The 27,946-nt window shown below is 44.9% G+C and overlaps 1 protein-coding gene across 3 annotated transcripts; it reads left to right on the forward strand.

Moving 5' to 3' along the window:
* Nucleotides 1-953: 953 nt before the first annotated feature.
* camta2 (calmodulin binding transcription activator 2) lies at nucleotides 954-27,946 on the forward strand. 3 transcript variants are annotated; one of them, XM_085258825.1, is made up of 26 exons: nucleotides 954-998; nucleotides 2,001-2,092; nucleotides 4,935-5,038; nucleotides 5,968-6,035; nucleotides 6,128-6,263; nucleotides 6,573-6,644; nucleotides 7,779-7,926; nucleotides 8,024-8,152; nucleotides 8,239-8,449; nucleotides 8,863-9,892; nucleotides 10,015-10,686; nucleotides 12,572-12,698; nucleotides 12,788-12,922; nucleotides 17,096-17,262; nucleotides 20,153-20,334; nucleotides 20,408-20,486; nucleotides 20,921-21,188; nucleotides 21,271-21,486; nucleotides 21,564-21,766; nucleotides 21,867-22,048; nucleotides 22,133-22,337; nucleotides 22,832-22,903; nucleotides 23,007-23,027; nucleotides 23,810-24,003; nucleotides 25,372-25,446; nucleotides 25,523-27,946. In XM_085258825.1, exons 2-26 carry the CDS (start codon nucleotides 2,059-2,061, stop codon nucleotides 25,575-25,577), a joined length of 4,785 nt encoding a protein of 1,594 aa, XP_085114951.1. In that variant the 5' UTR covers nucleotides 954-998; nucleotides 2,001-2,058; the 3' UTR covers nucleotides 25,578-27,946. The 3 variants fall into 3 exon arrangements, with proteins under 3 accessions (XP_085114951.1, XP_085114969.1, XP_085114961.1); XM_085258835.1 differs by lacking the exon at nucleotides 954-998 and adding an exon at nucleotides 1,057-1,565; XM_085258843.1 differs by lacking the exon at nucleotides 23,007-23,027.

Genomic DNA, 27,946 nt, shown 5'->3' on the forward strand with positions numbered 1-27,946 from the left:
CAGCTGTATGTTGCTGAAGGAAAAAATACTGGTCTAGACCTAATATCTATTATTTTCAAGATGTCTAAAGACACACTCCCACCTCTGTCACACTGCAGGGAAACAAAACAACCTTTTTGAATTAAGAACTTTATGGTCAAAGTTCTCAAATGGCTTTTAGCTTGATTCACATCCGGTGACTGAGGAGTAGTAGGTCTAAGTGCATTAAGATGAAGTCAGTGGCTTTCAGGTCACGATAACAGCTCATGCAGAAGACTGTGCTGTTGGTCTTTACCCACCTGTCACAAGTTTTATCAGTGCACATACTCTCAAATATTCTGGGTGGATGTTGGATGCTATAAAAGGAGGAAGAAAATTGAGTTTCTGGATTAAAATGTTTTCATATTATTTACAAAGTGACAGTGACAGTCACAAGGAGAGAGAAAAAAAGTCCATAAGAAGAAATCATCAGACTTGCACAGACTACACCAAAAACAAGATTTAACAAGAACTGCACCAATACAACATGAACTGTGGATTGTTTCCCCCATATTTTTTTCTTGAAGAAAATTTCTTTAATCCAGATTTAGTACTTTTTGTCACACTTACAACAACAACAACAATAATATTGTTACACTACTATATAACACTATTGCTTCTATTATTTGCTCCTTTATTTAAACAATGAGATCAAGTTCTCTTAGTCAAAAGAGACCTGTGCACAAAAAATACAAAAATTGAGAAAAAGAGCCAGATAACAAAATGACACATTATAACACACACAAACTCTGGAATAGTCCTTCCAGATAAAACCTTTAAAGTGTAATCAGAGGATGCAACTGCATATTCCTTTACGTTTTTCATAAGTACAATTAAATTAACACAAGAAAGAACTTAGTATTGTATTTTTACAATGTGCTAGTAATAAACAGAAAAAAAACTAGTCCTCCCTCCCGCCAGACGTTTCTGCGCAGTGACGTCATAGCCAGAGAAGATGGCGGCTGTGCTGAAGGCGGAAGGTAAAGGAGCTTTAAACAGATTGTTTTACCTCCGAACTCTGTGCTGCTCTCGACTAGCTCGCTCTGTTTTATACGGTATATCTGGAAAGGAGCCACCGCTGGCTGGCTCGGTGTAGCGTGCTGTGACCGGCAGGTGAAGCCCTGCAGCTGGGCTCCGGGACTGCTTTAATCACCGCGGAGGCGAGCCTGTTACCAGCAGCTAGCCGAGCTCCGCCGGTGGAGTTAGACGGCTAGCAGAGCAGCTAACACCCAAACATCCGCACTCGCATCTGAGTTCCCCTCCGAGTGTAGATCATGAGGGCTTGAATAAATGCAGCACTGCGTTAAAACCTGTTGTTGTCTGGGTAACTGTGCTAATTGTTAACGCAAAGGCGTGAAACGTTAGCTTTGACCAGCCAGCTGCAGCTGAGCTCCCGCGGGCGGGGTGCTGTGCTCTGCGAGGCGGCCATAGCACCCATGAGAATCCGGGGTCTGAGCCCGGCCTGTGGAGACCGAGCCTGTGTGGGAGGAGGATGGATCCTCTACACAAGAGGCTCAGCGTCATCTGTTATCTGTGAACCTGCCTCAGTGAGCGTCTTGATGATTAGAACTAAATCAGATATCGATCAAGTGACAGCTGGCATGTTTTCTGTGTGTGTGTGTGTGTGTGTGTGTGTGTGTGTGTGTGTGTGTGTGTGACAGCAGGTGATGTTTGGGTTTTATTCACGAATTAATCAAAGAAGTCATTCTGTGGGTTAATCATCACACACTCACACCGTGAAGCTGTTGTTATGTAACTAAACACACACAAACACACTCCTATCCCAACACACACCCACTTTACACGCTCTCCATGTAAAGTGGGTGCAAATTCAGCTGTTGCTAGGCAACAGGGAGCTATTGAAGAAGTGCGTGGCTGTCTGTGTGTTTGTGTGGAGCTAGCCAGTTCAGATATCAGATGTGTGTGTTTGCAGCTCTTGTTTGTCATTGATCACACTGATGACCTGTTCTGTGTGTGTGTAGCGGGGCAGTGCAGGCCGCCTTGCCTTGTGTGAGACTCATCCTGCATGGACTCGTCACCATGAGCAACAAGGAGATGGTTTCCCCGGAGACAGGTCAGTCCCATCCACCTGCACACAGACAGTGACTGCATGGTGTCGCGTTTGTGTGTCCATCAGATCAATGAGTTCTTCTTTAACGGATTTCTGATTTCCTGCCAGGCCTCACGAGCTGCTGTGTTTGGTGCTGTGTGTCTTACTGTCGGTGTAGCTGGTTGTGTCTTTCATTGTGAGTCAGAGGATCAATATGTCACTTCTTCTTGCAGTTGAAGTGTTTTAGCTCTTTCTGTCTTCTCGTGTATTTGTTTGTGACTGTTTGTCCAGCTGGACCGCCTCTTAAACTTCGCTGTCCTTCTTTTATTATTTATGCTGTTTCTTTGTTATTGTGTCTGTTTTCGCTTTGATATTTGTTGTTATTTATCTTTTTTTTATATATAAAACTATTAAATAAATGTAAGATAACGTGTGTTTATTCTTATTTATTTAACCGGTTTTGTATTATTAGGGTTTTTGGTTCTATCTCGGGTATATTATTACTGAACTGTATATGTTAATATTACTGGACCTAGTTTTATTTCAAATAAACGAATTTTATTTTATTACTGATATTGTATTACTATTATTGTTAGTAGTAGTTATAAATTATGCTATATTACTTTTACTTCTACCCCTTTCCTTCAAATCTGTTCTAAAAAGGTTTATTTTTATTGAAGTGAAAAAATGAAAAAATAATTATAAAAAACAAATATTTCAAGTTTAACATTTTTTATTTATTATTATTAATATAAGTTGGATACTTTTTCAAGCTTGTTGTCCACATTAGCTCTTTAGATATTGTTTAAATTTCATTTTCGTGTTGTATTACTTTCATTTTGTTTTTATATATTTACTGTTTAGTTTACTTGATCATTTTAACTTTATGTAAAAAAAAAATTGTTAAAAAAATTAAATCATGATTAAACAAAATCATTTCATAGCGTTTATTCATGTTTTAATTCATTTTAAAATGTTTAGATAGTATACAATTTGTAATAATTATTATTATATGTATATTAATATGTAGTTTTTTTTAATAATAATAACAAACATCTAGCCGTTCTCTTCAGAGCAACGGCTAGATGTTTGTTTTGGGTTTTTTCAACTAGCTGAAAGAAAAAACGTCATTAGTCGGTTAAAAGATTTATTTTTGTTTAATTAATGTTAGTGTTGCTAGTGTTAGCAACACTAACACTAGCAGTGTTAGTGTTGCTATGACGATGTAATGGCGCCCCCTGTGACCTTTGCTCTCTGATGGAAAGCTGTAAATAAGGGAGGTGGACAGTAAGAAGCCGTTTTGTTGGTGTTCTGTGGTTTTTCTGCTCTGTTCGCGTATGAAATGACTCAGTGAAAGGCTGATCGCAGGTCCTGTACTACAGGACGGTATGAAAACAAGAGTGCAGACATATTAATCTGATGAAATCAAAGGATGAACCTGCTGGAGGGCAGATGTTAGGAAGCTCCTCTGAGGGAACATTAGAGACGCTTTGGTTGCCGAGGCGTCTGCAGCTGTTTAATTTTACCTGTTTTAAGTCTTTACCAAAGTTTGACTGCAGCTCACAGCGGTACGTCGTGTAGGATTTCATCGTGTGTAATCTGTTTCAGCTACCAGTGACATGGAGATGCTTCAGTCAGATAACGCCCTGCAGACTCACTGTGGTCTGATGATGCTTGCTGCTGTAGAGCTCTGTTGTGTCAGCTGTGTCTCAGTAAACCAAACAGAAGAAGTCAGTGCTGCTCTGACTCAGTGACCTCATCCACTAAACTCTGTTTCAGTGTTTCTGAATGCTTTCCTACTTTTAGACTCAGTGACAGTCTGACTTTTTCCTCTCGATGAAATGAATGAGCTCCTGGGTGCTTCGGTAACATATATCGGAACAAGTGTCCCAGTTTCCTGCAGTACATCAGAGATATAGTGGGTCCCCGTGTATCTTTACTGGTGGAGGAGGGGTGGGGTTTGTGAGATCTTCAAGCTCGGCTCCTCTGTTAGACCTGAGAGTTTGAGGGTCAAGATTAGCAAAATAATAAAGTACAAAAGAAAAAGAAAGAAAGATGGAGGCAGGCTGGAAAAACGGTTAAGTCTCTAATTGAACTTGTTTATATTGTAAAGCCAGTGATGGTGCATTTTCATACCTTTAACTCGTTGAACTTTGGCACGCAGTCATCCACACGGACCCCCGCGCCCAGCTACACCTGAGTTCGGCGGCTTTTTGCTGCTCGCTGTGGTCAAACTGAGGTTGCACACGTTGCCAACTCAGACGCGTCTATTTTTAGTCTCAGTTGTGAGTGAAACGCTGGCTCTGCCCAGCTGCGATTGGTGGAACGTGTCCACTGTCTGACACTTTGTTTGTCTGTTCATCAGTCCTGGGTCATTTTGTCCTTCATGTCATATCCTGTAAAAACCTCTAAAAAAGTGTTTGTTTGTTTTTACCTAAAATGTGACTGTTTTCCGCCGTCTTTGCTGAGATCCTGAGATATTCAGAGATTAATGTTCAGGATTCGGGCCTTTGATCGGTGCTTCTTCCACATCGCATCATCTACCTCCACCTCTTCCTATCCCAGCATGCTCCTCTGTTACACCAACGCTCTGCATGTCCTCCTTCATCCTTGAACCTCCTCTGAGCTCTTCCTCTGTTCCTCCTGCCTGGCAGCTCCACCTTCATCCTCCACTCTCCTCTGCACATGCTCAGACCTTCTCAGCCTCTCTGACTGAGCTGTCCCTGTGATGGACTCATTTCTAATCGTGTCCTCTCTCACTGAGGGTGATGATGATGAGAATTTGAGGTGTTTGTCCGCATCAGAACCAGCAGAACCACTAACTGTGTGTGTGTGTGTGTGTGTGTGTGTGTGTGTGTGTGTGCAGAGAACAAAGGACAGAGGAAGGTGTTTCTTCCCAACAAGCTGCTCGAGTGTCTCCCTCGCTCGTCCAGCCTGCCTAATGAGCGGCTCAGGTGGAACACTAACGAGGTGAGTTCTCGTGTGATTCTCGTTTCCTGTTTGACGCAACCGGTGGAGGCAGGAAGTGACATCACACGGAGGATATTATCATTATCACTGTTTAGAACAACAGACCGAGGTAGGATCAGAGAAGCAGGTTAAGAATGAAAGCAGAGTTTCAAACGTTAAAGGTAAGCTGTTCTATTACCCACGTTCGTGTCCTCCATCACTGCTGTTATCATCACTTTTAAGTGAGGACTTTCGGGGCAGGCTCAGAGGTGCGATCCCTTTAAAACTGGTGTTTACTTGCGACTTTCCCCGCAACCCTCCCTGCCCCAGAAAGACAGTCAGAGAGCCCTTGGGCCTCCACCCACTGTGAGCGTAGGTGACTGCATCAGGTCGGACATGCACGTCAATACAATGGTAACAATAGCAGAGGGGCCGTTCTTTAAATGTGAGGCAGAAACTGTCAGTTTGAGGAACTAAAACCTGCACAGGCCTCGCTGCTCTGAGTGTTTCTGCTCTGATAAATATGAAACAGAAACTCAAGAAGTCCCGTTATTTATTCAGTCTGCACACGCCACACTGTCTAAACCTGATGAGCCCGTTACAGTTGACAGTTCCCGCCGTCACCATCTGTGGGGTTTTCTGACTTTGAAAGGAAGATTTGGCGTCAGCGTCACAGATGTGGCTGATTGTTTTATTTTACATAATTATAACTCGGATATTCTGGTCATTCTAACTAACAACTAACTGCTGCTCAGTCCGATGTTTTACTGGGACATTGAAAGCCTCCTGAAGTTTTCGGGGTCACGAAACGATATGACAGAAAACGTTTTCTTTAGTGTCAGCAGAAAACGTTTCATCCTGTATGTCGACTGTAACGCTGTTTTTACGAGCAGTTCACTCTGAGCTCTACGTGTGATTTGAAATCATGTAAATCGTCTTTGTTTCTGCAGGAAATCGCTTCCTACCTGATATCCTTCGACAGACATGACGAGTGGCTCTCCTGCACCCTCAAAACCAGGTACAGACCCAGAGCACACCTGTCATACACAAACAGCTGAGGGCCTCTCTCCTGTTGGATTTTATTGATTGATTGATCGGTTTGTGTGTCAGGCCGAAGAACGGCAGCATCATCCTGTACAACAGGAAGAAGGTGAAGTACAGAAAGGACGGATACTGCTGGAAGAAAAGGAAGGATGGAAAGACGACGAGAGAAGACCACATGAAGCTGAAGGTCCAGGGCATGGAGGTCTGCAGCACGTGCACACACACACCTGAGAACAGCTGCTCCCCCTGCAGGACGCACAGTGTCACAGCACAGCAGAAGGAATACTGTTTGTGAGATTATTGTGGGAGGAAATAAGATGCATTTGCTGCCCTGAACATTATCTCTATGAATAAAGACGAAGCTCGTGTCCACATCCTGTTTTAGATCAGTCAGTTAGTCCAGGCTGCAGCAGCGACACAGCGTCTGCTCTTATTTTGAAAGGATCGTGCTGTTCTATTAGCGAGTGTTGAGGCTGACCCCTGCTAAACTGTGCTGGTCTCTGGGTTTCAGTGCCTGTATGGTTGCTACGTCCATTCCTCCATCGTGCCAACATTCCACAGACGATGCTACTGGCTGCTGCAGGTCAGAATAAACACCCCGTCACACACACATTAACACACACCACGCTGCCACTGGTTTGCAGCCAGTTTTCCAAGTGGTGTTGATTCAGCGCTTACAAGGAACCATATAGAAAGAAGTTGTCCTCAGCTTGTTTACGGGTTCCTTTTATTTACTGCAGTGTGTGAGCGACTGCAGGCTTAAACATCATTAAGATTAAGCAACACTGAGATTAAATGTTGGTGTTTCCACTGACAAAGTTCAGAGCTTGACTTTACTCCTGAAGTATGAAGTTGAGTTCCCTAGTTTATTGATAGATGCAGTTTATTCTTTGAGTTTAGTTCCCAAATTTATTTACTGTTTTTAATTTAAAAGTAAAGTTTAGGATTTAGTCTCAGACTGGTTCACCAGTTATGGTACTGAGTTTAGCTCAGAGTTTAGTTCCATGTTTTTCCATCGTTTTCAAATTTTAGTCTCTCCTGGGGTTTAGTTCCTTACTCAGAGTTTAGTTCCCAATCTGTAATTTAGTTACAAAGTTTAATCTAGTATTAGTTCCAACCTGTTACCAAACTTGTTTCGTTCCAAATTTAGTTGTAAAATTTAGTTCCCAGTGATTTAGTTCTTACCTTAAGACCATGGTTTGTAGTTCCCAAACTGAACTTTTGGTTCCCAAGTGGTTACAGCTTGTTTTCCAGTTAGTTAGAAAGTTTAGTTCCCAAACTACACCTTTAGTTCCAGCGTTTAGTCCCAGACTTATTTCCATGTTTCATGTCTAAGTTTAGTTACCTGGGATTTGGCTCCTGACTTCAGACCAGAGTTTAGTTCCCAAGTTTAGTTGCTGTATTTAGTTCCTGGTGTTAGTTTCCAAGTTTATTTACCAGTGTTTGATCCTAGATTTATTATTTGTTTTATTATTTATTACTTGAATTCCTGAGTTTAGTCGCCAGTTTAGTTACGAGGCTGCAGGTAAGCACGAGCAGAGTGAGAGGGTCCCTAAAACTGCGTATCAGAACTAAGACATCAACTGCAGGCGTGTACGCACTTGCAGCCTCAGTTAGCAGTACTTTCCCATGCAGACACATGCACATACATGCAGACACAAAATAATAGAAAATATAGACCTAAAATAGTATTAATCAGTGTGTTTCTGTGCGACAGAACCCAGACATCGTGCTGGTCCACTACCTGAACGTGCCATCCCTGGAGGATTCTGGGAAATGCAGTCCACTGCTTTGCGCGGTGGCCGACCGCCATGACAGCGTGCGCTGGAGCCGAGACGACCTGCTGAGCCAGCTGAGGCCCATGTGTATGCACGAACACCTAACTGCATGTGTTTGCCACATTGTGTGGATGCAGAGTGTGTATGTTTTGTAGTACTAATGTGTAGTTTTACTGCGTTTCAGTCCACAGTATGAAGTGTTCAGTTGGTGCGGGAGATTTCAGTATTGAGGAGTTGGTTCAGCAAATCCTGGACCGACAAAGAACCAAACCACAGCCGCGCACACACACCTGCCTGTGTAACACTGCCCAGGGTGAGCCCTGAACACCTTCACTGTGACATCGCTATGACATCACAGAGTGAAACTAACCGCCCAGCCCTGTTTATCTCTGAGCACAGTGTCATCCGGAGTGAACATTCCCCACCGATGTAACAGCACCAAGCATCGCATCATCTCCCCGAAACTCCCGCCCTCTTCCTGTAGGCCATCCGCCTCGCCGGTGTCCTCTGAGCTGGGGGAGGTGGGGAGAGGAGGAGCGGGAGGAGAAGCCAAACTGCCTCACCTTCAGGCTCAGACCAGCCCGGTCTCATCTCCCTGCCCCTCGTCCACGTAAGTCATCCGCACAGGAAAAAGGGAAGTTATCGGTCGAACTGTGAACGTTCCTGCTCGAGTCCTTTTGGTTTGGTGGTTCGTTTTAAGCGAGATAGCCCAAAAACTACTAAACTGAATTTCACGAGCAAAGAAAAAGCCATAAAGCACTTCAATTAAAATAGTTAAAAAAGTCATTGGCTTTGTTGGAGGATCTGTAATTCTCGTTATTGTCCTTTTGAACTGTTTGATCCCGAGAGAAAAGCGTTTTATTTTAAAGCAGCTCTGCCTCAGATTCACACTGACTCTGCAGAGAACACATATGGACTCACTGATTGTGAAATTCATGAACAATTTGTGCCAGAAAGTTGTCAGAGGGTATTGATCATGAGCTCGTTTCCTGATTGATCGATTAGTCCTGTTTGTTCCCACAGCTCCTCCTCCTCCCCGCCTCAATCCCACCGAGCTGCTGTCACCATGAGTAACAACGGTAACGGTTTCTACGGAGACCGCCATGGCAACCTGACGACGGTGGCACTGCCACAGAACGCAGTCATTGTCATGGCGACTGCTGCCATAACAGGAGAGGGAGGAGGGGGCGGCGTGGCGAGAGCGGAGGAGGCGGGTTTGCGGAGGAGCCTGTCATTCACCGGCTCTGGGCAGTTGCTGCTTTCCCCGGCCCTCCCTCCCCCAGGCATCAAGCCCACCTCCCCTTCCCCTCCAACTTCCTCCTCCTCACCTGCCCCCCCTTCCCTCCCCCCGCCTCCTGTGCAGGCACCAGGCGTGACCACCCTCTCACTCACTCTTCTGCCCTCCCCGGTTATTGGAGGCCTTCTCTTAACCCCGTCTTCCTCCAACACATCCACCTCCCTCTGCTCCCCACCACCTCCTGCTGCCGCTGTCTCCCCCCCCTCTCCCCCCTCCTCCCCCTCACCCCCGCCGCCGCCTCCCCCATCCCTTCCCCCTGCCTTTGATCCTGACTCGTTCCTCAACTCCCCCAAACAAGGCCAGACGTACGGCGGCCCTGTTCCTCCTCCCTCCTCCTCGTCCACCCCCACCTCTGTCATGTGCACCACCTCCTCCCCCTTCTCTCCCCCCTCCCTCGCTCTCTCCCTGTCCCCCACCTCCACCCCTCCATCCTCTGTTTCCCCTCCTTCCTCACTGTCCTCCCTCTCATCTTCCTGTGAAGTGGACAGGAGAGACTCAGTCCTCCCTCTTTCTGCCTCTCCTTCCTCCTCCTCCTCTTCTCCCCAAGTTCAGTCTACAATGCCCCCCTCCCTCTCCCTATCACTGTCTCCCACGTCCACTGTGGCCCCGCCCCTGCTGCCGCTCTGCTTGGAGCTCGGAGCTCTGGGGGAGTCTGAGGCAGTGAGGGAGGATGCAGAAGAAGAGGTGAAGGACAGGAGGGGGGAAGATGATGATGATGAAGGAAGTGCTCCTCCCTCTAAACTCGCTCTCCTGCAGGTGAGGATGTGCTCGATCTATTTATTTTTAAAAAGTGTCTTTTAGTGGGGGACTATTTCCTGTAGCAGAAGCTTGTGACCCTCCTCCTACATCAACACCCTTTTTATTTCTCTGCCTTCCAGACAAACCATGCCTCCTCCAGCTTGGCACCACGGCAACAGACCATTAGCAGTTCTGCCTCCCTGCTCCTGGTGTGTCAGAGTGCGGCGACCCAGGCCTGCCAGCCGGCCAATCAGACTTACCGACAGGCTGGCGAGCATCAGCATCCGTTAAACCCCGGGCAACACTCCAATCACCTGTGTATACCTGAGGCCCCAACCCCCGCTCAGACATCCCGTCAGCCCTTGTTGCTGCAGCAGCAGTCTTCAATATTTGCCAACAGTGACGCTAACATGGACTCCACACCTGCTGCTGTTGCCATGGATACTGCTATCCAGGTGAAAGAGGAGAGCAGGCGGGGTTCCGACTCTGAGGACACCTGCATGAACACTCAGCTGGAGGAGGAGGCGGAGCCCTGCGAGCGGGGAGGGGAGGAGCTTGACATCTCCTTTGACAGTCAGTTTCCTGACCTCATCTCTGACCTCATGACAGAGGAGGCCAATCCTGTCGCGGCTCATTGCGCTGCCGTCTCCGCCGTGCCAAGCCCTGCCGTGTTTCCGGCAGGAGTCCGCTACGTCGTTCCTCCCCAGCCCTCCCCTTCCTCCTCCTTTCTCCCTTTTCCTCACCCGCTGCCCGCCTCCTCCACACGCCTCGCTTCCATCACAGACTTCTCCCCGGAGTGGTCGTACCCCGAGGTAATCAGTCGCCAATAAATCCGCTTCACAGTCGAGCAATCAGTCAATAGAAAATCAGTCAGAAAGTTTACAGTGAAGGAAGTGGAGTCCAGTGATCGGGACATTGATCAGACGAGTCAGTGATTGATGCTCTGAGCTTCTTTCACAGGCAGGGTGGAGTTCAGCTGCTTGTCCACAAGAGGGCAGCAGAGTCCAGCAGCTGATTCAGATCAGTCTCTACCTTCACTGTCGTCATTGTTATTATTTATCGTCAGTGAGGTTTTATTGATTTAACTGGGTAAAAGTCAGAAGATTGAACCTGATGTCCATAAAACGACATGATGCATCGATGCAGCCGACTGGGATTGGCCTGTTCACTATGGTCAGACCCTCCTGCTGCTTCTTGTGGTGTTGGACATTTGTACAGGCCACGTCGTACATTTATCACAGAAGTACAAATCGCACATCATAAGCCGCCCCCAGAGAGCGAGCTCAGGAATTCAAGGCTCCCTCGTGGCATGATGATTTCTTTGTGTTCTTACTCGTCTCTCAATTGAAAAATGTTTTTTGTTTCGTTCTTTCTAACTGAGGGAAAGCTGGCACAACATGACCAATTTAAGACGACACAGCTACAAGATGCAGTGACCCAGAGTCTCCATTTCAAATTGGGTAGAAAGGGAGGACTTCAAACTATAGATTTTAAATTGTGTCGATAGGCCGCGTAAAACCAGTTACGATTAAAAAATGGCGACGGAAAGCGGGCGAGTGGAAGAAAGAGAGAGAGTGAGTTTTCATATTCGAGACATTAGTGACGTTTAGTGTTTGGAGGCTGTAGTTAGTGTGTTGTGTTTTGTGTGTCAGTTATACTGCTGAATGTCACATTTGCTCCACAAAAGCCACCAAAGGCAGATTCCAGTGGAAACGCTTCTACTCGGATTTAACATTTTTTTGTCTGAATTTAGATCAATTGTGATACTATAGTGTGTAAAAATGAAAAAATAACTCCAATTTCAGATATTTGAGGTTGTGCTGAAAATAGTGATACCAGACAAGGCAAGATAAATAGTTTTTAAAGGTGAAATATAGAGGTAAAATCAAAAGTAGTCAAAAACGGCCAGTTATACCCTGGACCCAGAGGCTTAATTAAATATTTCTAAGAGGGAGACTCAAGAGAAATGTGATGAATTGAAGGGGGACAGTACGGTGGGTTTGGTGGTGCGAGGAGCTCAGATGATTATGTCCCGACAGGTGTATTTTGCTCATAGTGAAAGGTAAGGTCTCTCAGAAAAATTATGCGTAGATAATTGTAATAAAATATTAATTTTTAATATTTTTTTCATCGATGTTGTGTGTGTGTTTTTTTTTTCTAAATGCAAACTCTCTATGGGTTGCAAAAAACCCTGTATGTGATGGAGGGAACACAACTTTCAATTTATCCAAGATTCGACGCGACAAAAAAGATGGAAATTTTTGCAGGATGTAATCAAACAGATTGTCGTCGCCCTGCTGAGTTGGTGATGTGGGCACCCAAGTTTGTGAACGCGATAATTCAACAACGAAGTGATGTAGGATTTTGAAATCGTACCACGGGTGCTTCTACTAACAGGGGTAGCAAACTTTTAACATCCTCATCTTTAATAACGAACTTCTTCTTGTGTACTTTGATCAGTAAGCGCGTCGATTGTTCTGTCTTTGGAGACGAAGTGTTGCGCAGAGTCAAATGTCAGGCAAGAGGTTGAAAAACTTATTGTCAGAATTACAGATGTGTCATCCTCACGTCACACAGTATAAAAGGATAAACTAACTGTGTGTGTTATTAAATACATAATAAATATTTTGTATTTAAATACATGTATGTAAAGGTGTTAAAGTGATGACTCATCAGTCATCGTCGTGTCCTCTGCAGGGCGGAGTAAAGGTGCTGATAACAGGGCCGTGGAGCGAGCCGTCGGGTCGGTATTCATGCGTGTTCGATCAGAGCACCGTCCCCGCCTCGCTGATCCAGCCAGGGGTGCTGCGCTGCTACTGTCCTGGTACACACAGATTTTCCTCTTCCAGCCTGACTATGCTGATTGAAATGGCGCGTGTGACCTGACAGACTCTCCCATCTCCTGTCTTTCAGCCCATGAGGCCGGCCTGGTCTGTCTGCAGGTCCTGGAGTCTGGAGGTTCGGTTTCGTCTTCGGTCCTGTTCGAGTACAGAGCGAGGAACGCCAGCTCTCTGCCCAGCTCTCAGCTCGACTGGCTCTCACTAGACGGTCAGATTTCCCTCTCTATGTCGCCACCTACACATGGCAAATAATTAACGTGGAAGAATTTAGAGAATTTAGAGATCCTGATATTTCAGATTTTGTACTGCCAAAAAACAAAAAACAGATGATGCTTGATATGTTTGAATCTCAGGCATTACATGACAACCCCAACACAAGGCAGTCTGTATCAGTGAAATCAACCAATCAAAACCAAGCCTACAAAACATCGAAAAGTCAGTTCAGTCAAGTAAACTCTACCACACAAGCGGTTCAGAGGTCAGATACACTTCTTCAAAGCTCACTCCAACCTCAGAACCAAACTTTCACTCAGTTTAGGATGTTCCAAAATCCCAGTTTGTTCTTATGATCATGAAGAACAGCCACAAACCCACAGAAACCAACACAGAAGGACAAAAAGCAAACAGAAGTCAAGTATCTGGAAGTATTCTAGAAGATTATCCACCAGGCGAAGTGTCCCATCAGAGGTTCACCTCCTTAATCTTACTTATGAGGCAAAACCAGCCAAAGTGTTAAAGATGTGAGGACCAACCAGTCTGTGGGCTACAGTATTTTTGTTGTTGGTGGTCCTTATACCGCAATGGAAACTGTTCCAATATATAAAGAGCGTCCAATTTGTTAAGCAATCACATCCTCCCTGCACACATGGTGTCATCACCATTACACTCCCTCCAGTTGGTTCTTTGGAGGACTGTACGGACGTCTGTCTGAATATGTAGTTTGTTCTTGGATGGAAAATGATGTAGTAGAAAAAAACTAGTAGTAATAGAAGTTTTAAATAAATTGTATCAGCATTTTGGGTTCGGTGCCTCTGTACTGTAGTGGTTTACACATTCGTCTAACGTGTTCCTGAGTTCATGTTTGACTCATGCGGTCAGGAACAAATTGCCTGTTAATCAGAATGTTGATGGTTTGAAAGCATTTAAAGGCCAAAGTGCTGTATGAATATGAAGTGTAGTTAGAAGGTTTACAGTGGAGCAACTACTGTTCAGTGATCGGGATATTGATCAGACGAGTAGGTGATACTCTGAGCTGCTCTGCTAGAGTCAGTGTGGGCTTCAGCTGCTCGTCCACAAGAGGGCAGCAGAGTCCAACAGCTGATTCAGACCAGTCTCTACCTTCACTTTAGTCATTGTCATTATTTATCATCATACAGTGAACTTTTATTTTAACTTGGTCTTTTTTTCTGTAACTTTGCGTATGGCAAAGATTTTGTTTTATCCGGGTCGCAGAGGCAGCAGCCTAAGCAGAGAAGCCCAGACCTCCCTCTCCCCAGCCACCTCCTCTAGCTTATCCGGGGGAACACCAAGGTGTTCCCAGGCCAGCCGAGAGATATAATCTCACCAGCGTGTCCTGAGTCTGCCCTGGGCCTCCTCCCAGATATTCTAATATTTATTCCTAAATTCATTTACAGTCCTCACATCTGTCTGCTGCTGAAACCTTGTGGCAGTATAGGGATACTTCCTATTAGGAAGTCTTTCATCAGTGACAGTTGCTTATTATAATGATAATAATGGATTGGATTTATATAGCGCTTTTCAAGGCACCCAAAGCGCTTTACAACATCACTATTCATTCACTCTCACATTCATACACTGGTGGAGGCAGCTACAGTTGTAGCCACAGCTGCCCTGGGGCAGACTGACAGAAGCGAGGCTGCCTTATCGCGCCATCGGCCCCTCTGGCCATCACCAGTAGGCAGTAGGTGAAGTGTCTTGCCCAAGGACACAACGACCAGGACAGAGAGCCCAGGGATTGAACCGGCGACCTTCCGGTTACAGATGCGATTCCCAACCCCCTGAGCCACAGTCGTTTTTGTTTGTATTAATTAACGCTGCACTCACTGCTGTACGCTGGCGTCCACCTCCTAAAGGTATAACTGCATGTTACGTTGATGCAGCTGACTGCAATAGTCTAATTTTTATTGAGCCAGAAGTGACCAGGATGTCAGCTAATACTAGTTGCTTTAAAATCAGATCCATCCTAAATCAGCACTGAGTAACATTTAAATAAAGTCTTTGAATTGCACTCATTGAAATTAGAGCTTAGAATTCTTGGGCAGTACATTTAACCACACAGCAGTCATATTATTTGTCAGATTATTGGATTTAAAAAAAAAAAAGGATCCCACAGCACAAGTTCTAGAGGCCCAGTACAGGTTTCCAATTAGCTGATGCGAGGCCTAGCAGACAGCTAGCAGCTACAGCAACCTGTCAGAGATCACGCCCCTAATAATGAATTATCATAACTTTAACACGTGGCATATTTAAAAAAAAAACACCCTCTGTACATTTGTAGAAGCAAACAAACAAGATGATATAATCTGAATAATAAGCAGAGGATCAGTAATAGAGCCTTGTGGAACTCCATTCTGAGTTTTGTTTTTCTCTGTGATCTGTCGGTTCCTGCATCCAGGAAAACTCAGATTTTTGTTTAAAATACTTCAGGTCAGACATTTAAAGGCTGTTAAATGTGTACTCCTGTTTTTCTGACACAGAGACATGCTGATTTCTGCTGTGAAGTTGGACTTTTTAACACTTACACACTTGGGGGGCCTCTGGTGGACATTAGTGGAACTGCAGCATCTTGTTTTCAGCTCGGTTGGTTGTTGTGGTCAGAGTGAGAGGGCAGCTGTCTGGCCTCAGCTGTCTGTCTGTCGAGGGTTTCCGTCTCACATTCAGGAATGTCACACAGTCAGTGGAGACACTCTATCAGCCTCCCCTCCCCGCCCCTCCCCTTCCCTCTTTGTGGGTTTCCCAGCATGCCTTTCTGCAGTGTTTGGACGTCCTGCCTGCTCTCTCTCTCTCTCTGATCCTCGTACCGCCGCTCAGTCTGCCTCCTCATGGCATGCGTGTCTTTGTGCGTTGCTGCACACATAAGGATCCCGTGTAGACTTGTCCTGTGACATCACAGCGTACCCAGCATGCTCCTCACCTGAAATCAGACGCCCACAGACAGACGATGGACACTCGGCAGCAGGATGGTGCCGGTAGGACCAACCTAAGAGAGTGTGTGTGGGTTTTTTTTTTTTTTTTTTTAAATGTGATGGTTGTCATGGTTACATGGTTGCCACATAACCACGGCAACCACCCACAGTCATCAGAGAGGTAATTTTCTTTCTGTAAACTTGTATTGATTAGGTGTTTAATAACAGGAACAAACATGAGAGCTGCAGGTGGAAGTAACTGTTAAAAGTTTTAAAACTGAAGCCACATCTCTCACGTTGTGCGACGCGTAACGTGTAATTATTTTTGACCTTAAACCTAGAAAATGTTAACTTTAATGTGCTGTCTGTCATTCTCTGAGGAGAGAATCTGAATCATTGCTTCTTCCTTAAGCATTGATCATCTCATCATTTCTGTTTGGATTTTAAACTCGGCACTGTTCAGGTCCCCGTGGCCGCCGCCCCGGCTGAAGGAGTCCGAATCAGACGTCGTTTTCTTTGAGTTTGTGTCTCTTTGTAGGTGTTTTTGTTCGTTAGCAGACGAAGGTCGATCCAGAGAAACGGGTAAAATAATCACAGCAGCTGTTAGAAAGCAGGGAGTCCCCTGTGTGTAAGAGTGTGTGTGTTTGGGGGGGGGTCCAGGTCACAGGCTATATTAGGGACTCTGCTTTTATTTCCTTCACACACACTCGGTGTGCCAGGCGGCTGAGCGATTGAAGTCAGTCAGATAGTTTCCATGTGAGACATTGTGTGTGTGTGTGTCTGTGTGTGTGTGTGTGTGTGTGTGTGCGCGTGTGTGTGAGTGATAAAGAGGTGCTCTTTAAAAAGTTATTTAGGAGCAGCCTCATGGTTAGAGCTGTCAACACACACACAGTTTTCTGAGCTTCAGGACTCCGATGATTGACGGTTTGTCCTTCTGCTGTTGAATCTGCAGCAGTTTACCAGAGATAACCCTCGATACCGGTGCATCATGGGAAGTGTAGGACCCAGGGAGTTTTCTCACTCAGCAGCCCTGTTAGTAGCAACCCTGTGCAGTTTACGCTTCAGGAATAAGTGACGTCTGTTAGTGGAGACGACCTTTCAGAAATAAACCTATAAATATTGTAAAGTTTTGTTTCGCCATGCTAACGCCCTACAAAAAATCACCCCGCAGCGCTGCGTCAGTAACTATAGACGATGGATGACAGGGTTTCACCCTCCGTGTTCTCTTCCTGCAGATAATCAGTTCAGGATGTCCATTCTCGAGCGGCTGGAGCAGATGGAGCGCAGGATGGTGGAGATGGCCCGCGACAACAACCAACAGCAGCAACAACGGCAAAATCAACAGCAGCACGGCAGCCAGCTGGCCACGCCCCCTCCTCCTCCACCAGAGGACCACGAACAGGTGAGACTGCTGTTCACCATCTGAACACCATTTGAAGTCACTTCATACCAAACTTTCCTGAAAGCGCTGCTTACCTACAATAAGTCACGATTGTGTTGGATTTCTGTCTCCGTGTGTTCACTCCTCTCAAAGCATGTCAACAAATACTCTTTTAAGAAGAGATTAAAATGTCAGTAAAGAGGTTTTAATCTCAGTGGGTGGACTGAGCTCTGAATGTAAACGCCTGCTGATCTTTGTTTACTCACATTCACCGAGAGTTAAGAGGTTCTTAATGAACTTCAGAGCAAAGCCATCCAGTGCTTTACAGTTATTAATAATATCGGTGAAGGGAGCTCTGATGGTGGCGTAGAGAGGAGCACGATAATCATGGCGGGAAAAATTAAATGCACTTGTGACGTTGTGCAAAGCATTAGCAGATGACAATGATCCAATTCTGAGCACATTTTAAACAAAGAGAACCAAGATGAACACTTTAACACAGCTTCTTATGTTTGTTCCATGAACTGAGCTGACTGTAGGTCAGAGCGGACGCCGTGTTTATCATCGCTGAGCTCTTAGAAAGTGTTTAGCACCCAGCGTCTGCTATCACTGACGCAGGTGAGCAAACTGTCGAGGCTGACAGGGGGACATAGAGCTGCAGTGGGCGGTATCACAGCTAAGAGTGGTCTGGCTGGGAGAAATCATATAAGTGGGCCAAGGACAGAGCCCTGAGGAAGCCATGATTAAAATTAACAGCAGAGGAAATGGAGTGCATGTTAATGGATAACTAACAGCGACAATTTTTATTTATCTAGCACCAAATGACAACAACAGCCACCTTTATAGTGTAAGGTATGGATGATGTCTTTGTAAGAAAGCTGTAAAACTGAACTGTAGGTAACAATTCAGTCTTGTGACGCCGTCTGTTCGTCAAAAAAAATACAATGAAAAGTCGTTATTTTCACATCTTTCATTTGGTGCCCACACTCAGGTCATTCAAAGTAGCAACCTGGAGCCTGGAGCTAAACAACAACAATCAAAACCACCACGAAGTAACTGAAAAGTTACTTCACAGAGTAAGAGATGACAAATGAAGCTCGATTCTGAGAGCAGTAACAGTTCAGCTGAACTTTTAATTTGAAATTCACTAAGACTGAAACTTGGATGGATCCTCCTCTAAACTCATCAAACTGCAGCAGAGGCCTCGCAGCGAGCGCGTACAGCTGGATCCTGTGAAGAACAAACGGTGTGACCTCTGCTGAACCTCCCTCCGCCCCCTCGCCCTCCCTCTGATGTCATGGGAATTTGGCAGACGCCGCGGTCGAGTTAAAATAGCCTCGCTGTGACAGAGAGACACTTGACCTTAACTGAAACAATCTGCTGTTGTCTTGAGAAAGAAGAGCTGCTCAGGGAGGCCCCGTTAACTCTCTCGTGCCCGGGCTGTTACGCAGCTGTGCACATCTGTCAGTCAGCTGTGCACACACAGATGTTTGTGTGTGTCAACCCTCAGGCGTCAGCATGGTGCCACTTGGATTGAACTCTGCCTGCTTTTTCCACTGATCGAGAAAATTAAAAATCACATTGTCTGAGCAGCTGGACACAGCAACTAATCTACACTGAACTGTGCTAAAGGAGATTCACCAGCAACCTAAACTCCTAACGAGCAACATAAAGCGCAGCTTTAAGCCTTTAACAGGAGCTTTAATGCCTAAAGAGTAACTTGAAGAGCAACTTTCATCCAAAGGCTAACTTTGAAACATTAACAAAACCCTTAATCCTTTAAGCTTTAACAGCAACTCTATCACTTAATGATCAGCTTTTATTCCTAACAGTCACTTTTTTTGTTTAAAAAGCAACTTTATTCCATGAGGAACAAATGAAAGAGCAGCTTTAAACCTTTAACAACAACTCAGCTCAAACAGCTGCTTTGAAACTAACTTCAGTCCTTAAAGAGCAAATTAAAGTTAACAGGCTTAAAGTGGATTAAACTGGAACTGGATTAAAGTCATCCTTTAACACTAATCCTTTATTGCTTAAAGAGCACCGTCAGTACTTTCTCGGACTACAGAAACTAAGGGTGGCTTGTGAAGAACAACACTCAACTTCAGCGGCAACTTGAATCCTTCAAAAACAAAATATATTACGCAAATAATATCTGTATAAAGTTAAAGAGCGATGCCTTAAAGATGAAATTCAAGGGCAGCTTCCATACCAAAAGAACAACTTTAAAAGCAACTCTAGCAACTTAAAGGCATTTATTTTTCCTTAAACCTTTCATAGAATGAGTCAGAGTAACTTATCCTCCAGGAGCGTCAGAAAGAGACCCAGTGTTTTAGCTCGATCGCGGCACTTTTGCAGACCTAGAGTCTTTGATTGCTGACCTGAGCGAACGTAATCAATCAGCCTGGAAACGTCACTTTGAATTAAAATAAAAATGTTGCGCGTAAACTGGAGACCGCAGAGTTTATTTACTGCGCGGGTTAGCGTGTGGTTAGCGCGGTGTTAGCATGGTGTTGGTGCTGCAGCTGTCCGAGAGCCTGATGGATGACTGACAGCTGGGTGGATCACAGAGACTCTCTCTCTCTCCCTTTCTGCCTTCAGTCATTTTTAGCCGCGCTTGTCCTCACAGAGAGGGGAGGGGGAGGTGTGCATGCCTGGGTGAGTCGCAGGGAAAACTGGAGGGGAGGGAGGAGGGTATGAATGTAATGTTTCCTACCAGCTGGAGGAGAAGGAGGTGATTTATAAACTATCAGTTATCAAGCTAAAGGAGCTCCCCTGTGATTGGTCTAAAGTGTCACATGACCCTGTGAAGTCAGGTAGCAGGTGAGGTCAGAGCAGGTTAAAAAGGGCAAAGCTGACATTAAGCTGTCTGATCTGTGTGTGTGTGTGTGTGTGTGTGTGTGTGTGTCAGTCCTCTCAGTGGTTCGAAAGGAGGATTGTGGGAGTGTGCGAGCGGATGATGAGGGGCGGTCGGTGGTCAGGGGGAGGAGGAGAGAGGCTTCATCACTCCGTTCGTCACCGTGGCATGACGCTGCTCCACCTGGCTGCTGCACAGGGATACACACACCTGATCCACACACTCATACACTGGAGGTAAACACACACACACATTTTCCTGTTACTGCTGTTGTTTTTGCTTTGTTGACATTGTTGTTGCTGTTCACAGGAATGTAAACAGCGACAGTCTGGACCTGGAACAGGAAGTCGATCCTCTGAATGTCGACCACTTCTCCTGCACGCCGCTGGTAAATATACACACACAAACATCAGTGGCCAACGGGGTCAAAGTTCATTGTTCAATATTTCAAATTTGTACCAAGAAGAGGAACTTCTGCCTTAAAACACCAAGTTTGAACCCTAAAGAGCAGCTTGCATCCTGTTGTGTTACTTGCTGTCGTATTGCTAACTGAGTTGCAACTAAAGGTCAACTTTCATTGTCCAGCAGTAACGCAGTGAGCGCCATATGAGGAATGTAAAAGACAACTTCAACACTAAAAGAGTGACTTTAGTTTTCAACAAATGTTGAAGAGCAATCCTTAATCAATACAGAGTGAATTAAAGCAAATCTATTCACTTTTTGGATAGAGACCATCTTCCATCCTCATAAATGGAAGTGTCAGAGTTGTCATGCCAACATCTGGTTGCTGCTTCCCTCACCTCTGTGTCACGTGTATTCCAGATGTGGGCATGTGCGCTGGGCCATCAGAGGGCGGCAGAGCTCCTCTACAGCTGGAACAGTCTGGCTCTGGGCATCCCTGATTCTCTGGGACGCTTGCCTCTTGCCGTTGCTCGCTCCCGAGGACACACTCGCCTCGCCACGGCGCTGGAGGAGCTGCACATGCAGCGCACGCTCGCTAACGTGGTGTCCAGAGACGTGCACACGCCTCCAGCAGACACGCACACACCACAGCCACCACTGTCCCCTCTCTCCACCAGCCCAGATACAGGTACTGCTTACACCTGTTGCCCATCATGTGGCCTGAATCCATCTCTGTGATTGGCTGTAACAGTATGCACTCTTCCCAACAGGTCTGAGCTCCTCCAGCAGTCTCCCCTCCCCCAGTGACCCCTCCTCACCCTCCCCCAGCTCTGCTTACTCCAGTGGCCCCGCCCCCATGGAGACATCGCCCTCTTCCCCTTCGTCTCCTTCCTCCTCTTCCTCACTATCTGTCTCCCCTCCCTCCCCCTCCTCCCTCCCTCTGGAGTCCATGTGGGGGGAGGAGACAAACACCACTTTCAGCACAGGTAGCATTAGCGTTCATTTATTTGTAATTCGCTGACGTACCTGATGAGGTCACTGATCGTCAATTTCGATCTTGCAGGTTTGAACCCTGGTGGTTCCAGAGACTCCCCCCTTCACCTCATGGACTATGAGAGCGTCTCTGCCAGTCACGCTCAGTCATACATGCACACGGCGAGCAGGCGGCGGTCGCACGCCACACTGGAGGAGCAGCTGCTGAGCTACAGTGAGAATGCCGAGAACGAAGGCGAGGAAGAGGCGTATCTGGAGGAGGAGGTGCTGCAGGTACCAAAATATAGTCCTTAGTTTAGACCAGACTCATTTTTTAAATGTATTTAATGAAAAAAAATTCACTGTTGCTATGGTTACCATCCCCACACAACAGGTTGACATGGCAACGCTAGCAGAGCAAATCATCGAGGCAACCCCAGAGCGAATCAAACAGGAGGATTTCCCCAGGGGGGCGGAGTCACCGCTCCGAGAAAGGTGGGACAACCCGGCCATACAGGACACCTGGCTGGCTACATACCTGGAAACGGTCGACACCCACGCACACTCCCCGCCCAGGTAAGCCCCGCCCCAAAATATGCCAGAAAAGTGTAACCATTAGAACCAAACGTTGTCATGAGAAGTGTGCACATGTGCTTGCAGGCGCGTGTGCCCCCCCTCACCACTCAGCGCTTTAGCCCTCCAGAGGCTCCGCCCTCCCTCTTCTGCAGCATGGGCAGAATTCCTCAACGCCTCAGCCAATGGAAAGATGGAGCGAGATTTCGCCTTGCTGACGCTGACAGACGGCGAGCAGAGGGAGCTTTACGAGGCCGCTAGAATCATCCAGAACGCCTTCAGGAGATACAAGGTGCACATGGCGTTATGGGAAGTGAGGGAGCGAGCAATATTAGGGATAAAGGTTTCTAGTGCAGGGCGAGCCGTAATCCACCTCTAAGTTTAGTCTGTGTGTCCAAGAACACAGTTCAGTCCCGTAATCTAGTCCGATAGTTCACTTCCTTCTCCCCCAGCTGAATTTGGTCATCCTAGTCTAATTCTCCAAAGGTTTTTTAACAAGGGCTGAACTGTTAACAAAGCATTTGGACCCATTCAGCACCAAAAATGTCTTTCTGTATTCTCCACTGCTCTTTATCAAATTTGTGTCTGCTAACAAAGAAAGAAATGCCCTCAGTATCTCAAACATCCACCTCATATGTGCAGGATGTCTGCAGTCAGATAAGCATACCAGAGGAAATACATCCTTAAACTTCAGAGGTCACTCTTTCATACCATCCATCTGCTGTCATCTAGGTTTGGTTTGGCAGTTTATTCCCAGGAATCTTAGTATTTTTTCTTTATTTTCAGGGTCGGAGGTTAAAGGAGCAGCAGGACATGGCTGCGGCCGTCATCCAGAGATGCTACCGGAAGTACAAACAGGTGTGTGTGTGCTGAGCTGTTTGAGTTTGTCTCGAGCTTCACTAACACTAAACTAACCTGCCATGTCTCTTTACCATCTCTCTCTCTCTCTTTCTCTGGCTAGCTAACATGGATAGCTCTGAAGGTAATATGGCTGACAGTAGACGTAGTGATGTGTAGTCAGTACATCGCCCTGTGTGTGTGTTGGTGTGTGGCTCACTGTTTAACGACCGCAGTAATGTATCCGTACTACCTCGAGCTCATGATGTCACTTTATTTTAGATCCAGTTTTCATTCGAGCTGGAACAGAGAGGCCCAAACCTGGGAAATTACATAAAATTGTTAAAGTAGGGCTTCACTGTGCAGCAATAAAATACTCAAAGATAACAACTTTATTGTCAAGTGACAAAGAAAAATAAAAATTATCACCTTTGACAGCGTAAAACAGCAAATATGTTCCCTTCTCTTTTAGTGGCAAAAGCAATGTAAGATAGTCCCAGCAAGTTATGTTCATCGAGATATTGAGTTCATAGCAGGATAAACTTTTACTATTACTGTGAAAGTAAAACTGAGATTAAGTTTATGCCCAACATGAACATCTTAAAAAACATTGTTCAACTCTGCTCAGAGGTTAAATGGGCGAAATGGAAAACCAAACGAGTGCTGTCAGCGTTAATCGCGTTAAAATGATGTTAACGCCATAACCGCATTAATGCGGCAAATCTCCGTTAGCGAGCTGATGCTGACAGCACTGAGTAAAACAAAAAGAAAGTCAGATTTATAAAGAGTCCTGAACTGAGGTACGGTATTTGAGGTTCACCGGAGTGACGACATCAAACAGAAAACAGATGATGGATCATCTCCCCGTCAGTTTCTCTAAACACTGTTTCTTCTGTACGAACTCTAACACTCCGTTTGCCCCCTCAGTACGCTCTCTATAAGAAGATGACCCAGGCAGCCATCTTGATCCAGTCCAAGTTCAGGTCGTACTACGAGCAGAAGCGTTTCCAGCAGAGCCGGCGGGCCGCCGTCCTCATCCAGCAGTACTACCGCAGCTACAAGGAGTATGAGAGGCTCAAACAGGCACCAAGAGGCACCGCCTCCCACAACTCCAAGATCAAGTAAGACCTTATCACTCCTGAAACAAGCTAATAAACCTGGTCTGATCGCATGGAAACAAGATTCATTTCTGCCCACAAAAATAATGTAGTAATGACAGGTTAAGACGGTGTCTTCTTCCATACTCTTAAGTATAATAGTTTCCTAAAAGGAAAAAAAGTTTCATTCTGATTACAAATTGTTCCCTCAAGAAAACAAGGAAATTTTTATCTTTTCCCACAAGATAAAATTTTGTTCTCTCAACACAATAAACGAGTTTCTCCTTGTTCCTTCTGAATATGAATTTGTTCCTTCAAGAAATACAACTTAGCCCTTAAATAAATCATTCTTTAAAACAGGTTAATAACTTGTTCAGTCAAGATAACTTTTTCCTCCAAAAAGGTAATTTGTTCCCTCAGGATAAAAACTCGAGGGAACAAGTTGCTGTCTTCTTTCTGTCGTCTGCAGAAAAATAATTTGTTTTCCCACAACAAGATCATTTGTCCCATCATGAGAATAACTTGCTCCTTTGGGATATTCACCGACGTGTTGAACATCTGGACATATGTTGTTAGCTTGTTTCACACAAGAAAATAACTTTCAAAATCTTCTCTAAATATAATCACTTGTTCCCTCAAGTTTTTCTCGAAAAGATCAGTTGCTGTGCTGCCTTCATGTCAACAATGAAGCTTAATGTAAAAGTTCTCTTTAAATAAGCCTCTGCATCGAAACACAGATTTAGTTCCTCATTTTTAAGTAAGTCCCATTTATTAATGTAGCACTTTTTAAGAAGAGAATGTGCTACAAAGTGCTTTACAGGGAACTTAAGTTATGTTGTTTTTGTGTGATGCATTTTTAAGGCCATAAAAGTAAGAGTGAGGATTTTAAACTGATATCTGTAGCTAACCACAAGCCTTGCAGCAAGCCATTGCAACTAACAGTGGAGTGATATGTGAGACTTTGAGTGTGAGTTGAAAGCCTTGCAGTAACCCGTATCCGCTGCCATCAGAAGGTCATTTGTGACTTTAAGGAGAGCTGTTCCTGTGGAGTGTAACTTCCTGAAACCTGACTGAAAGTTATCAAGAATATTATGTGTCTCAAGTGCCTTACTTACTTGTGACTTGTTTTAATATTTCTGTAATGATGGGAAGTTTCGAAATGGGTCTGTAGCTTGTCTGTGGTGTGTAGTTCTTAGCAGAGGTTGAATATCTGCTGTTCAGAGCACCTGGGTAAAGAGCCGGAGAGCAGAGAATAATTGATCAAAGTGACCACAGAGGGCCCAATTTAAACTTTAAGATAAGGGTTTCGTTTGAGTTAGATAGATCTCTTAAGTTGTGAGGTTTAGAGACACACACTGATGACAGATTTTTTCTTTTCTCGTTGTCATTAAGGGGGTCGTTTCTGACAAAGAAACAGGACCAGGCAGCCCGCAAGATCATGAGGTTTCTGCGGCGCTGCAGACACAGGTAACAGGAGGAATTTTAAAATTATAATGATATTTTTTCTGCCAGCTCGAATTGAGTTTTAAATATATTTTTACAGGATCAAAGAGCTGAAACAGACGAGGGAGCTGGAGAGGAGAGGACTGACCACCTAAACCATTTCAACCTTTTTTCCTCTCCTCCAGCGGGGAGAGGGATGACGGCGGGAACGAGAAAGTTCAGCAGGTTTAGTTTGATGTATACAAAGAGAAAAACCAAACGAGGAAACGACAGATGGAGAGAAGGACAGTGACGGAGAGATGCCTTACCCCACGCCAACTCTATCTATCTACTGATCTATCTATCTATCGATCTATGTCTTCTCTCCTGTTGAATGTAGCTGTCTGTCTGCAGCTTGAAGCGCTCCGTTCGTAAGCAGCTCAGCCTCCGTGGGCTCGCTTCTTTGCCCTGAGCAGTGTCTTGTAGTGAGATTCTGGCGGTCTTTTCTTACTCCTCATCTGACAGGACAATCAGAGCTTTCAGTCTATATTTACAAACTGAAGATGATATCAGGAATTGATCTGATCAGTGAGTTCACTGACAGAAAAAAATGAACTGTTTTTGTAATAAAACAAATCAAGCTTTTTTTTAGTAAAAACAGAAAAAAAACAATCCTCAGATTAATTGCTGAGGATCCCTGTTAATATTGACCGCACTGCATTTGTTTACCTTTATATTTATTTATTGATTATTTTCAGTGCGGTGAATAAAAACCTTCCTCACACTGCCAGATTGAAATTCATCCTCTATCGGGCGCTTCTTCCAACAGGTCTGCAGTTTGATTTTTCCTTTCCATAACAATCAGCAGCAGACGAGTCAGAGACATGAAGTTAAGGAAGAGCGCTTTGGTTTCACAAGGAAGCACACTGAGAAAGCTGCCTCCTGGGAGGCACAGCTCAGGGCACAGTGAGCCCACATCCAAGTGTTGTTCTTTTGTTTTTTGTCCCATAATTCACTGCTGTTTGTCATTTTGGGGTTTTTTTATATGAGGGATCGAAGGGACGTGTGAATGTTTGATTTCAGCTGCGGCACTTTTGAATGGAGCTCTGCTTCTTTTGAAATGTACATGATTCTATCAAAGCTACTTATAAATATATTTAAACACAGCCACATATAGAAACATATATACATATATATATTCTAGCGTTGGACTTTATAGATGCTCTGGATGTTTTTATTTATTACAGCATGAACTGTTCCTGTGAGTGAATGTGCGAGTGTGAGTTCTGCACAGACTGTGAGGTCGAGTCTTAATAATCCCACCCCCCAGGCGACGGAAGCTTTCCCCTACCCTGACCTCTGACCTCAGTCCGATGCTGATTTTTCTGTTTTAGTGAGAAGATCTGATCAGAAATCAGAGAATTAAACAGCTTGTTTATTGTTTACCTTAAGTACCTTAGAGATCTGGTTGTTGCTGCCTGATCTAAACCAGAAGCTTCATTTATTCTTCACATGTGCAAAAAGGGCTTCTTCCTGTTCCTGCCTTTCACAATAAAGGCTCTTAGTGTATCCACTTGCAGAAGATGGACATTGATAAAATGTAAAGCAGATTGTAGAAACAAAATCAAATTTTATTTTCAGGTTTATTAGATGCTAAACAGAGAACATGTTAATATATATGTTAATCAGTATTCATGTTAGATTTATTTGGCAGTTTTGAAGTCTGCTCCAGGTTTAGGGAATAAAAAGTAGTAGATTTGTGGAACACAGAGTCCGATGTGGGGAAGTAGAACTTGCAATAAGTACTGCCACCAAGGGAGTGGAGGGATTCAGATCACTTTATGAAAAAACTCCACAATTTCTCTGCTTCCTGTTTCGATGTCTTCTACTGCGCGACACCTGTCAATTAAAACAATGCAATGAGTGCTTCACTCATCAGGCACCTGGATAAGACTTAAAGGGCCCTCCATCCTTTATCTTCCATTTATCTGAATTCAGGCTGTGGTGGCAGGAGGCTCAGCAGGTAATCTGGATGTCCTTCCAGATGCTCAACAGTCTAGTTCCCCCCAGGATTCTCCTCCCAGTTGAGCGATAAACCTTTAAGTAAGATAGCAACACAGATGCAGGTAGTAAGATGTGTTTTCTTTGTAAGTTATTATTATAAATGGTACTTTGAACTTTTAAGCACAGCCACTTCCATTTGATCAAATCCCACGTTATTCTTCCTCTGATGAGGTCAGAGGTCAGATGGAGCTCCTTTCTCTTCCATATTTTAATCTGTGCAGCATTTTATTTCAGGGCAACATTGAGGACAAAGTACTCTCCAAGTCCTGCTGTGTTTTTTAACGATGTGCTTTTGTTAGGCGGACACTGAAGCGCCCGAGCATGAGCTTTCATTACGAGTTGTTTGCTCTCAGTTTTTCTTCTTCAGCCATTGCAGTGAAGCTTTGCATGAGTTTGTATTGACTTGTTCTGCATTTTAAACCTTTAAGATGAAATCATTGTTGTATGACTCGGATGATTAAATCAACTGTTTGCTACTCGT

Source organism: Mchenga conophoros, linkage group LG3 (assembly GCF_057382185.1).
Source record: "Mchenga conophoros isolate Kocher_MC1m ecotype Shallow Benthic linkage group LG3, M_conophoros_male_GT1.1, whole genome shotgun sequence".
NCBI classification, from domain to species: Eukaryota; Metazoa; Chordata; class Actinopteri; order Cichliformes; family Cichlidae; genus Mchenga; species Mchenga conophoros.

Bases quoted from the DNA above. Each gene is read 5' to 3' on its own strand.
- camta2 (XM_085258825.1), top strand. From the start codon at position 2,059: ATGAGCAACAAGGAGATGGTTTCCCCGGAGACAG. The intron at 10,687-12,571 runs GTAATCAGTCGC...TGTCCTCTGCAG, and splicing joins CGGAGTGGTCGTACCCCGAG to GGCGGAGTAAAGGTGCTGAT. The intron at 21,767-21,866 runs GTACCAAAATAT...CCCACACAACAG, and splicing joins TGGAGGAGGAGGTGCTGCAG to GTTGACATGGCAACGCTAGC.